The sequence below is a fragment of the Hydra vulgaris genome, chromosome 04 (genome assembly GCF_038396675.1).
Source record: "Hydra vulgaris chromosome 04, alternate assembly HydraT2T_AEP".
In the NCBI taxonomy this organism is placed as follows: Eukaryota; Metazoa; Cnidaria; class Hydrozoa; order Anthoathecata; family Hydridae; genus Hydra; species Hydra vulgaris.
In genome coordinates, this window is record NC_088923.1 from 20,555,001 (window position 1) to 20,571,528 (window position 16,528).

At 27.6% G+C, this 16,528-nt stretch overlaps 1 protein-coding gene and 1 long non-coding RNA gene across 3 annotated transcripts in view; one reads left to right on the forward strand and one right to left on the reverse strand.

Moving 5' to 3' along the window:
• Nucleotides 1-1,230, forward strand: part of LOC136079638 (uncharacterized) — a 2,187-nt gene extending 957 nt beyond the window's left edge. For both annotated transcript variants that reach the window (XR_010638099.1, XR_010638100.1), the window contains exons 2-3: nucleotides 1-380; nucleotides 501-1,230. The exon at nucleotides 1-380 is cut by the window's left edge and continues 5 nt beyond it. This is a non-coding gene — a long non-coding RNA (uncharacterized LOC136079638). The remainder of the gene's footprint in view (nucleotides 381-500) is intronic.
• Nucleotides 1,231-5,944: 4,714 nt separating this feature from the next.
• On the reverse strand, nucleotides 5,945-9,178 carry LOC100209399 (uncharacterized). Its single transcript, XM_065795736.1, has 5 exons — nucleotides 8,946-9,178; nucleotides 7,593-7,699; nucleotides 7,188-7,485; nucleotides 6,791-7,066; nucleotides 5,945-6,340 (listed from the first exon to the last, which is right to left on the reverse strand). Exons 1-5 carry the CDS (start codon nucleotides 9,142-9,144, stop codon nucleotides 6,165-6,167), a joined length of 1,056 nt encoding a protein of 351 aa, XP_065651808.1. The 5' UTR covers nucleotides 9,145-9,178; the 3' UTR covers nucleotides 5,945-6,164.
• Nucleotides 9,179-16,528: the final 7,350 nt, after the last annotated feature.

Genomic DNA, 16,528 nt, shown 5'->3' on the forward strand with positions numbered 1-16,528 from the left:
TTACCGTTATCACATAATCTAGATGAAGACAATATATTTATAGAAGACTTCAGAAACTTAATGAAGATAATAATATTAATGTTGATTAAGATAGGTGACTATTAATGAACAGGGGGCATGTGTGCATTTGGTTTTTTTAAATATTATGTATAACTTATATTTATATTTATTACCTATATTTGAGTGTATATTAGTCTAATTTATCTTAAAACAGGATATTTGCACTTTAACAAGCAACAAAACCTAAATGAGATGGTTTCGAATCAACCTTTAAAGATTTCTATATTTATAAGCAAAAATCAATTGAGAGAGGATTTACATCCTGGTACAAATGCTAATGAAAATACTTGTGAATACTCGGACTTCTGGGTCTTTCCAAAGTAATTACTTATTTGCATTTAATTTAAAAGTTTATAATATTTAAAAAGTACAATAGTATATTTGATGAATTATGTTTCTTAATGGGTTTCATAAATTCTTAAAGGGCGTCTCTAATTTAGGTTGAAGTAGGTGGCTCTAAAAAACAACTTGAAAAGAAGAATGAAGGGTCGATTCCGTTTAAATGTACAGACACAAACAAGCGTGATTAATAAGGAAAAAAGCCATTTTACTCTTCCATCGAATCATCACTCTGGTTTTTTCAAACAGCATTTTTTATAGTGCATTTATTTAAGTACAATACAAAACAATAGACTAAGATAATCATTTATTTTGATATTTATTATAAAACTTGTTTTTTTTTAAATAGATTAAGGCGAATCATCAAAAACCATTACCAATACAGATCGACCAAAAAATCAGACAAACGAAACCTCTCCCATGGATGATGCCATGTTTTAGCGTAAAATGATTGTGTCACACCATTACATAAAAAGAAATTTGGGCTACTGCAATAGTTTTTAGATAAAGATTTGAATTAAATTAAATTTGAACAGGTTACCTCAATTGAGGAATTAGTAAAGTTCGAGACCCGACTTTTAAGAAAAATTAGAAAGAACATTCGATGCTACTGGAATTGTTTGTAAAAATGCGAAAGCGTATTGTTATACGATTTTAGATTTTATAATGACGGAAGAGGCGATCAATCGAAATTATATATTATGTATGGTAACCATGTGCCAAGCGTCTTTTATTAGTTTATTTTAATGATTTGGTTTTTTATTTCTCTGTTTATTTTTTCTTCGTAGTATTATTGTAAAATAATTTACCTTAAAAAACAAAAATAAAACAACAAAATTGTCGTAAATATAATGTAGTATATATAAAAAAAGGTTTACATGTTTAAAGCTATAAACGTGTCTAAAACCTACGTATTTTTGGTCTATCATTAAATCGTGCTGAACAGCTGTTAGTTCAGGCATAAGTTTGGAAAACTTATGCCTGAACTAACTTAAGGCATTAAATAAAGTTTCCGTGTGGAAACTTTATTTAATGCCATAAGTCCGTTTTAAATTAAAGAAAACACGAATTTAAAACCTCATAAAACACGAGTTTAAAACCTCAAAAACACGTATTTAAAGCATAGAAAAACTCGTGTTTGAAACCTTAGAAAACACGTGTAAAACTCCAGTTAAACTTCCCGTGAAATCCACGTGTTTCTGGTTTACGCCTGGATCGTAACAAACACGTGTTTATACGGGTTTTAATTCCGAGATTAAAACCAGATGTGCCGTCTGGGTTAAGTTTTGACTTTACAGTGCGACAATGAAAACACCTGTAAAACGAGAACCACAACATATAATTTGATAAACGTTTGTGCAAATGTAGCATATGACCGCACCAAACTCTGGATAAAATTTCAGTCGGATTGGTTTACTGGTTAAGGATTTATGGCAGTTTTTGTTTTTATTTTGTTCGTTTTTTGCTACTTACAACTCAAAACGTTTCCGAGTACTGTGATATTCAGTCAATATTTTCAAATAGTGGTTACATGACTTCTATGTAATACCAACAATTTACATGAGTGTTCCACTATGTAATACCAACAATCTACACGAGTGTTCTACTATGTAATATTAACAATTTACATGAGTGTTCTACTATGTAATACCAACAATTTACATAAGTGTTCTACTATGTAATACCAACAATTTACATAAGTGTTCTACTATGTAATACCAACAATTTACATGAGTGTTCTACTATGTAATACCAACAATTTAAATGAGTGTTCTACTATGTAATACCAACAATTTACATGAGTGTTCTACTATGTAATACCAACAATTTACATAAGTGTTCTACTATGTAATACCAACAATTTATATGAGTGTTCTACTATGTAATACCAACAATTTACATGAGTGTTCTACTATGTAATACCAACAATTTAAATGAGTGTTCTACTATGTAATACCAACAATTTACATGAGTGTTCTACTATGTAATACCAACAATTTACATAAGTGTTCTACTATGTAATACCAACAATTTATATGAGTGTTCTACTATGTAATACCAACAATTTATGTTATAATTGTTTTATTGCTACAACAACCATTTTCATTTTATGGACCAAAATATTGATTTGCTATTTAAAGCGTGGTTTTACTTGGCTTATGCATTGCGTGAAAGTGTTAGCCTTTTTTAAGGTATAAACTACTGTCAAAATGCATAAAAATGTTATAAAAATGGTTGAAAAACTTTTAAGAAGGTACCTACATAAAAAAAACATAAAATTTAGATAAGATAACTAAAATAATGAACAAATAAAAAGTTTGGAGGGCCAGTCAGAGAAAAATCTTATGTAAGAAAGAAAAGTCCTTTGAAGAGACTTTTGAAGAATCTTTTGTAGGAATGTGTCATCAAATAAAATGTCTTCTAAACTGTCTAAAGTATTATAAGTGTCATTAATTTTGATAAAAATATGAAGGAATTATTTCCTTGAATTTAAAGCCAAACACATTTAGCAGCAAAATTCAAGAGTCAAATTTTAATAGATTAAGATTTTATAATTTCTTTAGAGCAGGTCAACACTCGAGTAATTTCTTCACTTGCAGTTACCTTAAAATTACCAACGGAAAAGAAGTTCGAGTTGTTCTCACTGCAGAGGTTTATCAAGTCTTGTGGTTTCTCAAGTTTTACTTTGTTGATACATTGTTGATACTGCGTTAAGGATTGATACCAGCTCACTGCCTCAAAAACTACCTTTCACTCGAAGTCCTGGCAAAAACACTGGAGTTATGAGACAAAATCTTATTGCGGTACCAGAAGATTTGTCAGAAACTCACTCCAACATTGACCAAATTTGATCACTGAATAATGCAAACGGAGTAAAAATAATTTTGAATTGCGATTTGAAAGTTGTAAATATAAACTGTGGTCTTCAAATTCATTCAAGTATGCACCCTTGTGCATGGCGTGATATCAAATCCAAGTGTCTTTCCAAATCTGGAAACTTGCAATCACTGGGCTCAATCAAATCTGGTCTCGACTCTTTTTAGCAATCTGGCGGGGTTGTTGATTATGCAAAATTGTTTGACAATGCCATTTGAAAACCAATCATCTGTGGGCCAGACAATGTTGTGATTTTGGAGATAATCCTACTGATGAAAATGCATCTCTTTGCAGGAGTTGTCAATCATCTTTTTCAGATACCTAAAACTGCTTGGATAGAAGCTGTCAATTGGCGAGCTGCCCTTCACATTCAACTGAGTCCATACCTTGGGGGAAGTTCGAGGGAAATGAAAGCTTGATTCAAAATAATCTTCACATAATTGTGGCATTCAAAAGTTCCGATTTAGTTGTAAAAGCTTGCTTTGGATTTATCCTTTAGCCGAATTTTGTTAAAGTAGTTGAAAATTTCAAAAAGTATTACTTAATGATAACTGGTGCAATTGTAACACCCAAAGTTCACACCTAATTCTACCGCATAAAAGATTTCATCACTTACGAAGAATTCATTTTGGGGCCCTATACTAAACAAACTGTCAAAACTACTTATCAAGACTTTTATAAATATTGGTCAAGGTGTAAACGAAACAATCATCATCCAGAGTACAAAGAAAGATTGTTATGCTGCACAACTGATCTGAAAAGTAAGCATCTTTAAAGAACTGATAAATCGATTTATAAGATTAGGCAGCAGAAAAATATAGCTTACGGTTTATAATGATCAGTTTAACCATTTAATCCTTAACTACTGTCAGTAATTATGAATTTTAATATCGCATGTAAAAATATTAAAGAGTATTTGAATAAAAGAGTATATTAAGCTACTGTGAATAAATCTTTTATGGAGGAAATCAAAGACCATGTCTTACAATTTAATCAGATGTTATTTAATGGTAATATAATGTAAAAAATAGGGTTTATATTGTTATTTTTTCACTTTATTTTGAAGTCAATTTTTCCGAAATCGTTTTTTACGCATTTTTCTCAGCAAAAACATTACGCATTGTTCTCAGCAAAAACATTGAAAAGTGTTTGTCTAACATGATGGTCGTATACTCAGACTTTTAATGCCCTATGTATTTGCTATTTTGATGTAGTTAAAATACAGACATATGTCACAACATCGCCTTAGCTCTTTGGCAACTATAGCGATCAAAAAAGCAATAGCTTGCCAACTTGATTTGGATAAATTGATCGACCGATTTGCAAAGGAAAAAGCCAGAAAAAAAGAAAATATGATTTAAAACTGTGCTAGAAATTAGAAATACCTATAAACTTTGAATAAATCTGATTTTGAATAAGTTGCTGTTAATCAAAACAACAAGTAAAACAATTCAGGGCCGAAAACACAGTGAGGGAGGGGAAGGAGGAGGGGAGAGGTAAAAGTTGGGCGCGTCCCCCCACCCCCATTAACTTTTTCCTAAAAGACCTTTTTTTTTTAAGGAATATTTTGACAAAGACTTTTTATAGAAATTGACATTTGTGCACCTCCACTTTGAAACCCGTGTCGTTGGCCGTGCAATTAGAATCTGTTTGCATTCTTCAAACCCATATCCTTTCATTTATAACAAATTAATGACAAAGAATTCCTCAATACCCCTTTTCTTCCTCAATAACCCTTCTGAAAAATATAAATTCCTTAAAAGATAATCTTAAAAATTTATTTTAGATACAAGCAATTATATGGAAATTTTCTAATATTTTATAAGTAATTAAAATATCAAAAATATGTCCAAAGCAAACATCCAAAACATAAATATAAAAGCAAGTATGTATAAACATATATATGTTATCTTTATGTTATGCTTCATGCTTAATATCATAATATCATATTGAAAAATATAACTCGAAAAATAAGAATAAAATAGTTATTAGTATCTCATAAAATAATTTATAAAAAGAGTTCTTAATGATAAGACTTCCCACAGTTTTCTGCGAGTTTCCCTTGACTACATAACTAAAGGTTTTTTTTTCTTTTTTTTAGACATATCTCGTCTTTTCAAAATATAAATTGTAATACTATTTTACTTTATTATATTACCTTGTACAGCAAATATATCCTAATATTATTTCAGTTAATTTTAAAGCATTTTTATTTTATTTGTAAGAAAAGTATATATTGTTAAAACTATGTTGTCGTGAAAATATATATATATATATATATATATTAAAAAAAATTGGAAGAATGTAAACATGATCAAAAACACTAATTAGATAACGCATGGCTTTTTCCAAAGAAAGACATGCAACGTTGAGTTTTGAATCTGAATTGCTAGTCTTATTCTTCACTTGATTTTTCTACATGATTATTAGCATCATGAATGCTAACTAACCATTTGGTATCTTAAAATGGGACACTAGGAGCATATGAGACTTTTCTATTCCATATTGTATATAACCTTTATGATTTAAATACAATTTTTTCTTACTTTTTTCAAGTAACTTCCAGAAAAGAGGGGGTGTATCAGTTTTACTTGCATCATGCGCTAAATGTATTGCTACGCCACTTGGTAGGTATAAGCAAAAAATTTATAAAATAAAAGAAAAAATAATAAGCGATCACAGTATTATTTCTAAAAATATAAGTAAGGTATAGTTTTATAATTATGTCTATAAAGAATTACAAGTTGCATAGTTACTATTAAAATTCTGAGATAAATTGTAATAAGTTTTTAATTACATTTGTCATTCGTTGTTGCCATATTTGTGAAATGAATTTTACTCAATGCAGCTTAAGTCATAAAACAAATCAAAATAAATTCAGATTTCTTTCAATAAATAAATTTTGGAGGTGGACCATTTGGTAACCCAACATTTTCTTCAAATAATGCTCTAATATTTCCTGCAGGCTTGTATAGGCACACAACATGAGTACAACCTCTGTCATCTATTGCTCGACCTACACCAATTTCTTTTGTTTCTTTCCATATCATTTGAGTGAAACTTCCTATAAAATTTTAAATAAATAAAATACAAAACTTAGAAACAACTAAAACAACATTTTTATTAATTGTTTCGAAATTTTGCATTTTGTGTTACGATAATCACTAAGACTTTTCATATTAATTGTACATTTAATGTACGATTAATATAAAAAAATTTAATGTAATTACTATGAAAACATTTAATGTACGATTAACGAGCGTCAATAAATTACGTCACGCAATTTTTGACCGTTTTTACCTTCCCCATCCACTCTCGTCACAAAATTGTAACACTTTAGTTTTATAAGTCCCGTCTGAGTCGTCACAAAACCACTAACAACCTCCCCTATTTATGGACAATCCTTAAATGAAAACATTTAACGTACAAATAATATGAAAGGTCTCAGTAAATATTGGAATGCTGAGAGTAAAATGGTAAATAATTATTTGCGATGAATAAAATTTATGTTAACCTGTTTTCATTGAAAAACTCTTGTTATTATAATTGAAGTCATTCTCTTCGTTATACCAAATGGACGAAGCTTCATTTCCTGTAATTCCTTTAGTACAAGCTAGCATATTTCGACCAATATTATCAAAATCAGTCAAAACTTCATTTTTAGCAATAGTCTCGGCAACCTGCTGAGCTTTTAGTGTCAATCCACTGCTTAATGAAAGCGGCTTAGCATTATGTCGACTTCTGTATAAGTTATGTGACGTTAGTAATTCATCACGAAAAACACCATCAGCTATAAGAAAATTGAAATTTTGTTCTAATAAAATAAAGTATATAACACAAGCATAATATCTGAAATAATCAAAAAAGATCGGTAGAAGGTCTTAAGGTTTTGAAAACATTTAAAAAATTACATTGAATGGGTCCAGAAGCTTTTGGTAAACTGGAACCCATGCTTGAAGCTCTTCGCAAAGAAGACACATTAACAGGACTATCAGGTGAAATCACTGCTAAATTAGGACGCATACTTAATCGTCTATCATCTCCATCATATCTACTTATCGACATATGGCGTATTGTAGGAGGTAGAACATTTTGGCTAACCTTTCTTAGGTTGTTACCAGGTGGAAAGTATCGAGCAACTATAAATTGCGTCCCATTTGAAGTTGACACCCTTGCAACCCCTACTTTGATAGTACTTTTCCAAATCAGCTGTAAATAGTTATATTTTTACAAAATCACACATTTAAATGTTAAATGCAAAAACAAAAAAACAAAAAAACTTTTAGTAATTTTTTAGTGAATAATTTTAAAGGTACTTGTGTAAAGCATCCAGTTTTCTGTGCTAAACCGTCGTTACTGAAGTCATAGCTATTCATTTCTTTATACCAGTAGTCTACCACTGTGGTTCCAGAAACTTCAATATCTAAACAGAAATAACAAAATTTGAATTTAATGAAACTAGAAAAAGTCTTAAAGTATTGAAAACTTTTTTTCATAAAGAAAAATCATAATATATTTTATCACTTTACAAAACTTCCTTAATAAATTTTTTTGTTTCTCTGATTAATTTGTTTTTAAGTGAGTTTTTTTAACTTAAATTTATTTTCCTTTATATTAATTGCAAAAATAAGCTGCTAAAATTGAAAATAGATTATCTAAATAATATAAAGTCGTAGCGTAAGATGTAAGATATTAGTGTTGTTATTATCCTTACCGTTGTCGGCGTTGTTACTTTTAGTGAAGATTAGTTGCTGCTACCTTAAGTGCCCAAAGATTTCAATTCTATATTAGCTATAATCTAAAATTCACTGTCAATGCCAATTAGTTTTACAGTTTGGCTATACCAATAAAAAAAAAGAAAGTGGTGGTTTTATTCTGTGTATTGGCGATGTACGTTTAAAGATGTCTAATGTTACCTTTAATTAGGTCATATATTTGGCGGACCCAAAGGTCAATAAAAAAATATTGTGTTGCTACTTTGGTCAAATTCATTAGCTACTTTTATGAGTTAGCTTGAAAAAAAATTGTTAATCGTTTCGTTTTCATGTTATTTAATCGTTTCGTTACGTTATTCCAATCATTTGAATTTTTTCAGTTTTTATTTTTCTTAAACAAAAAGTAACAGTTTTTTTTTATTGTATGCAACATACATAAATTATTCAGACTTGAATTATTTTAAATGTTTGTTTCTCTGCTATTTCGCAACGTTTCTTGTAAAAATACTTTTCCTATTAATTTTTTAAACGACAAGATTGCGGTAAAAAAAATTTAAAAATTAATGCTGTTTCGCAATTTAAAAGGCATTTATATATTTCTTGGATAAATATACGAAATCTATTAAACGCATAAAGTTATATTTTTACATATATTTAATTTTATTTTGAATAATTTATTTTTTAATTACAAATACAAAGCGGTGCATAACATATCCCAAAATTCAACGAAAAAGATTCCTTTAAATAAAAATAATGATAAATAAATAAATTTAAAGTTCAAATTTGTTTAAAACTTTTTCTGCGCAAAATTTGTAGATAAATGCATCAGTTGGTAAAAGCATTGGAAAATTTACTTTTACAAATAACATAAAAAAACAAAATTTAATTTTTTCATTAAATGAAATTAAAGTAAAACTTTTTATTTTATGCAAGCACAGTATTTAAAAACCTAACCTTTCATTACAGCAATGTTCTCCCCTTCTTGAGTTTGTTCGTCGTAATCAAATAACAAACTCTTTAAGCACTTTTTTGCCCATTTATGTGCGTTTCCTTCTAGCAAGTATGACCATTTTAATTCAGGAACTCCGTGATTTCTCCGATATTTATTATGCTGATCCAGCACATCTTTTTTAAAAGTATCCTTGTTTTTCATCTCTAAAGGTATTTTTTATTTTTTAACCACTGTTTTGACTAATTTACGTCAAAAGATGTTTAGTTTGTTAGACGTCATGTATAAATTTATTCATATTACATATATATATATATATATATATATATATATATATATATATATATATATATATATATATATATATATATATATATATATATATATATATATATATATATGTATATATAGCTAACATACAGACAAATACAGAATACAGAGTTTTTGTTTTTTTAAGCATCAAAATTTAGGCATTAAAAAAATAATCAATCAAAAAATTAAAAAAAATCTAAAGTTTTCTCTGCCTAATAAAATAATAAATAAAAAAAGCTTATTAAATGCAAGCAAGCAAACTATAAATAAGTTAACGCATTTCTTGCTTTCAGAAATCCTTCTTTGCGCTTTTAACTTTAGCGTGATGTTCTTTATAACCTATTTATAAATTGAGTTTGATGATTAAAACTTCTTTTTTACCTTTTGGATTGATGCGATTGATTTGTTACAGATCATTTATTAATTGAGTTTAATGATATAGATATCTTACATTATTAATGCTATTGATGTTTATATATTTATTTATACTGCACGGATTGTATTTATACAATATATTATTTTTACATTAAATGAAATAAATTATAAAATTTTTTTAAAAACTTATGATTTATTTATCTTATGTTCAGGTTTTGGGATTTTATTTTTTTATCTTTTTTGAATAAAAAAAAAACGAATCTAAATACTACCTAAATATTACCAACAGGACAACAAGTAATTATTGGCTGAAACCCAATGTGCAAAAACCCAATGTACGTTTTTTAGACAACTAAAACACGCCTAGTCTCTACTGGGAAAGTGAAAAATGTAATTTGGCTGCTTTACAACGTTATTTACGAATGTTATTTATGTTTTTACATACTCAAAAAATTTTCATCAAAAGTATAATGTAAAATAGTACAAAATATTACTTTCTATCTAAAAATAAATGTAATTTAAACGCAATATTTGTTTCATTTACCAAATAACTCTATTTAAAAAACTTATTCATCAGTAAACTTTGATTCATCATAATGACGATTTATGAATTTGTCAAAAGATATTTGTCGTCACAAGATAAATTGGTACTTTTTTTTATAAAAACATGAAATAACTCACGTACATAATCCAAATCCAAATTAATAAAATACTAAACAAGTGCGAATTAACCAATTATATATATATATATATATATATATATATATATATATATATATATATATATATATATATATATATATATATATATATATATATACACACACACACACACATATATATATATATATATATATATATATATATATATATATTGTGTGTGTGTGTAGTATATATATATACATATATATATATATATATATATATATATATATATATATATATATATATATATATATATATATATATATATATATATATATATACATTGTGTGTGTAGTTTATTTTTTCGTTAAACTTTTTGTTGTTCACATTGCATATACATACATCGAAATTGCTGCAGCAAGAAGAAGGCACATTTTGTTTTATCGCCGAGCTCCATATATATTAAAAAATTCTACATAACCATAACATATAAATAGAATTTCATTGATATTCAAAACTCAACTTCAATAAATATGCTGAATATAGCATTGCATATCGAGGACCAAATATATGGAATAATTATCAAAAAGGATTCAAATGTATGGCAAAGTCATTAAATTCATTTAAGTTTCTCATAAAAAAAGAAATTTTTAAAATTTGAGAATCATTTGTGCTGAAAGGGATCACAGAGTAATTTTAATTATTTTAGTATTTATTTCATTTGATCTTTTTTTTATTTACTGATTACCGCAGCAGTTTTATGCCCATTAGGGTTTTTAATACCTATATTCTATTGAAATGTATATATATAATTATGTTGAAATGTATATATATAAAATGTAAAAAGGGGCTCTATGAAAGGATTGCGATGACGTATTGTCATTTTCATCTTCTTTGAGCCCCTCTCTGTTTAACTCTTTATTTTATAAAGATCATTGTAAAAAAGAACAGTTTTTATTTTTTATTGTATATACAAAAACAAAGTTTTCAAGATTTTACTGTCTCCTTTGTTTCTACGGACATATTTTTATTTTTTTATTGTATCTATATGATGATTATTTATTGCTAAACAGCAAAAAAAAAAAATATATATATATATAAATAAATCTGTTTTTATTTATTTGAACTTACTTTTAAAAAATATTTAAAGTTGGTTAATTTAAGATCTCTGAACAGTATTTAAATTTAAGATCTCTGAACAATCGTTTTGATTCATTCTTAAATTGCTGTAATGTAGTCTTGTTTTTGTTGACAATATTTAGGAATTTTTTTCTCAAATAAGGTCTACGGTATTTAATTGAATAGGATGTTAATTTTAAATTATATTTAAGAAGAACAAAGTTGTTATCTGAAAACTTTGTTGAATACTTATGATTAACTTTATTGAAAAAGTTTGAAAGATTTTTGGGGACAATCCCATTTTTATTTTAAACATAAACAATAAAACTTGGTGTAAATTGAGTTTATACACATTTAAGGCACTTAGCGCACGTAAAAGTTCGCAAGGAGCATTTCTATAGGCTCCAAACGCTATTCTGTAGGCCTTTCTTGTTAGTTGTAGAATTTCTTAATTTTTTTATAGCCAGTACTAGCCCTTACAATATTTAAGTAAGACAAATAACTGTCAATAAAGGCAAAATATAATTTTTTCAGGGATGTTACATTTAGAAAAAGTTTAGCCTTAAACATTATTGCAATATTTTTATGAGTGGTGTTTCAATGGTATTTAGATGTAAACACTACAGTAAATTTTCATTATTTATAAATGTCTTTATGTACAACAAAGAAGTCTTAAAATTAAAAAAAAAGCGTTTTTTGAATTATTTATCTAAAGTTTAGTTTTTTATTAAAATTTCTGTAATTTTTATTAAAAATTTTTTTTCATAACTTGATACAAATACTTTTACAAAGAATTTTTATATACTTTCCCAAAACTTTTTAAATGTGACTACCTAGTCAAAAATTCCTATAGGATCCTATAAGAATTTGGAACAAAAAAAATTTCAGATTTGAATCCCAAGGAATTAAAACACATAACTTAAAAAGTGTTAATAGTTATCGAAGTTTTTTTTTTTTTTTTCCGAAATCCAATAGGTCCTAAACAACTCTTTGAGTAAAAATAGTGAGCAACAATCGCCACTTTATTACACTACTTCCCGTCTGGAATTGAGCATGTGATTTCCTCTCACCAGGTAAAAAGAAACTATCAACTATGTTTTTCTATTATACTGTTTTGACCATGTTCGGAGTACCCCGCGTTCGTCATTACCTTACTCTTTCCTATATAAATCTATTTATAAATTTTGGTTTTTAGATAAATAATGATTCTCAAGATATTCTTGTTTTCAATGAGTCATTTTTTTGCCTAAATTTTTCTAATATATGCGCATAGTTATTGAGAAGGGTGGAAATTTTTTTTATTCTTAAAGTTTTGAAGAATAATCATAATTTAAAAAAAATGAAAAATGTGCTTTTTTGCAAATTATCGAAGTTTTATCTTTTTTTTCTTCCAAAATCCAATAGGTCCTAAACAACTATTTGGCTAGGGTATGTCGTTTTGATCCCTATGCTCTTCAAATGAATTAAAAAAGTATTAAATTTTACTGTTTTTCTTTAGTTTTATATCTTTAGCATACTTCAATTACATTTTAGATTGAAAAATTTATTTTTTAACAATGGTTTATCAGTTTAATACATAATTTTGAATTATTTCTTTTTTTAAATTTTTTTGAAACATTTTTTTTTCAATTAGTTACTTTTTTTTGTTTATTTCCGACTTTTTTATCTTGCTGCAGCTGTGGTGGATTGATGCAAATTTGAAGAAATATTAAAATGTTTCAAAATACAATTTTGTATCTAAGACAACTTTTATATCTATGATAAAACTTTGGAAAATGGGAAAACTAAAGATGGCATTCATGAAAAATATGCCCTTGTGCTACAAAAAGTTTTAAGTTTAGTGGTATTTCATTTCACTAATCAAGTAAAAAACTTAAAATTGGATTTATTGCACCAAAATTATCTTCTCAATTGAAAACAAATAGTTTTTCTATCAGACGTCTTAATGATTTTCTTTTAAAATTGCCAAAATAAAATGAATATCAAAATTTGAATAAAACCTGAAGGTATATTAAAGTTTAAAAACATTAATACAGGACAGTGTTCCAAAGATTGGCTTGTCTGGATTAAGCATAAGACTTCTTTATATTGTTTTCCTTACCGATTGATTTGGAAAAGTTTCTGTTCCAAGGTAAGTAATTTTCTAAAGCTGAAGTTGAAAGCTGGCCAATTGACAATATTTATGCAACGTTTTAGGTGCTCCATGCAGTCCTTACTGTCTTATCACAGAGCACCGCGGAAGAGTATTTGAAAGTAAGTTCAGGCCTCCTTCCTATCCAATGTTATAAGACTTACCCAGAGGTGGTATTGAACCACCAATCTCTTGCTTCTGAGGTAAACGCGCTAACCACTGCGCTGCGGTTGCTTCGATTCCAGATCATGGAAATAGTAATAATCATAGATTCGAGCATGGCATCAATTAAAAAAGCGATAAATGGAAAAATCAATTCAAGACTGTATTGATAATTTTATTGATATTTCATAAATTAAATCTATTGCAGGTTGTTTGGATCTTGTTAAGCAGCATATTTTGGAAGAAAGGAATTTTGCAATAAGTATTATGTAACAATTCTAGATTTCTCAACAAACTTTAGACAACTCATCTTGAGTAAAAAGAATTTATTTTGCGTTAGTTCACCCTGAATCTCCAAATAAAATTGTTGATCATTTTTTGAAACTTAAAGATTATAGTGACAACAATGCTTTTGAAATCGCTCAAATAATTACAAAAACTTTAGAAGTAATGCCCGAAGTTATAATAATGCGCCAAAATTGTAAGACAAATACAAGGTAGTTTATGCTATCATAAAAGAACATTGTTAACTGCTATATATTTTTTTGTGACTGCCACACACATAACTTATGTGGTAATAATGCTGCTGAATGTAATCCAGAAACCATAACCTACTTTGGAACTATGCAATAGCCCAAACAGATGGGAAATACTATCTAAACGTATTGGTTGTTTCCATCATGGCACATCTGGCACTAGTTGATCATACCAAGTTAAGAGTGTCAAACCATTTTTAGCACATATTCTGGAAGTAAAACTGGCTCTTAAAAGCTTTCTCCATCCAAAAAAAGAACAGAGATTCATAGAAAAGATTATTATATCAGTTCTTTAACCTGGATCATCATGTCATGATAAAACTTAGTAGTACCTTTTATTCAATACAACTGGTGGACAAGTTCCGTTCATAATTCAAAGGAACACCCAACACTGTGCAACAAAATTAAAAAATACAATAAGTAATGAAACCAATGCCTTCTAATATCTATTTGAATATGTTGTTAAAAAGTTTATAAGTAAAGCAAAAAATAGTTCAAATTTAAATTCTATAAAAATCAAAATATTATAAAACTATAACCGAAATAGCACTATAACCGAAAATAAAACATTGCATGAATTGATTAAGGAACATAGTTGACGCGGACTTACAGCAGTTAATTTTGAATGTAAGCAAATAACTCTATTTTGACAAAATGTTGGAGTTATATGTAATCCTTTGATTGTTTGTAATAAAAGAAATATCTTTTTATGTTCATCTTGGTTGAAATTCACTACTCATTTTTTTATTGTTATCTCGCAAAATTTTAAAGTATTTTAAGAAGGTGTTCTTGAGCCAACCAAAGCCAACATCGTCAAAAGTGCGGTAAAGAACAAAAAACCTTTTTTTTCAGAGCTCTTTTAGTTTAATTTTAACTATTTGTACAAGCAAAAAAAAGAGCATGCCCAACTTACATACATTTTTTGGTCTAATTTTATTTTTTAAAACATATATTTACGATCCAAGATGTTAGAAAAAAATGTAAAACTATACTACAATAAATACAATATAATTTTTATAAGAAATTGTTTTATTTAAAAAAAAATTTGGCAAAACATTGCGATTATGTTATTTGACGTATTATTTTCGCAAAATAAGCATGCAAAAATAACTAATTTAACAAAATTTTAGAAGCTGAAGCCCTGTTACATTATTATTACCTATTTGTTTAACATGTACGCGAATAGTTCTTTATACTTAATTTACTGTTTATTCAACTATTTAGTATACAATTGTAGAGGATAGAACTGATCTGGTATGGTTAAAATCCACGCTTTAAATTGATTTAAAAGGAATTAGAACAACACTTACTTACCTTATAATGAAAATTTTGAAAACTTAAATACTAGGAGTACTGATAATGATTCTTAAGAGTACGATTATGTTAATGAAGATTATGTTGATGACGATTATGTTGATGACGATTATGTTGATGACGATTATGTTGATGACGATTGTAATGATGACGTCAAAGACAGTGATTATTGCTATCAATCTATTGAAGAGTATAGAAATCAATAAGATATAGAAATCAATAAAATTGCAAATTCACATCGTATCTGTTTTTAGCAAAATAACGAATGAAGGGATAATCTATTTTTTTTATAAAAACAAGCAGATTTATACCAATTAATAGTCGGTGTCGTCAGTTTTATTTGACAGATAGTAAATGGCTTAAAGATGAATATTTAGATAATGTATCAATTGTAAAAAACTTTGTAAACTTAAACAAATCAATGATGCAAGAGTTATTTAAAAGCTTTCGATCTAGAGATTTAAAACAGCATCTATACTCGCAAAATTTAGTGATATTAATAACGTAAGAACTGAGTTTTGTCTCCGAAATACAGGTTCTACTAAAGATGAATTTCTAGACTTGGTAAATGAATTAAAAGCAATTAAAAACTCTTTCAAACGTTCGAAAGAACAAGCTCTTGCAGTTTATCTTTTTTGGTTAAAGTATGATCTTGATCAAAATTCAATTGCTTGTTATTTTGGTTTGTCATGTCGCACAGTGGAGTAGTTCAAGCTAAAAGTTGATCAAAAGTTGATTACGAGAATTTTATAAGAGTATACTATATATTATGAAAGCTTAATAAAGACTTCATTACTAAATAACAGTTTTAGTGTTGCCCACTCCCCCTTCCAGGTGTAACAGTAGTTAAACTCGAACTTTGCGTAAGCTGTTTGTATTTATTTTTTACGCTTCCAGTCGAACACATCTTTCAAAAGTATTATTTGAGTTTTTATGCTGTAAAACTTTTAATAAATCACGATGAATGTTGAAGAAAAAGGTATTTACATACAAA

Coding starts and splice junctions, on each gene's coding strand:
- LOC100209399 (XM_065795736.1), bottom strand. CDS start 9,144: ATGAAAAACAAGGATACTTTTAAAAAAGATGTGCTGGATCAGCATAAT. Junction 7,700..8,945: donor GAACATTGCTGTAATGAAAG/GTTAGGTTTTTA, acceptor ATTTCTGTTTAG/ATATTGAAGTTTCTGGAACC. Junction 6,341..6,790: donor GAGTTTTTCAATGAAAACAG/GTTAACATAAAT, acceptor AAAATTTTATAG/GAAGTTTCACTCAAATGATA.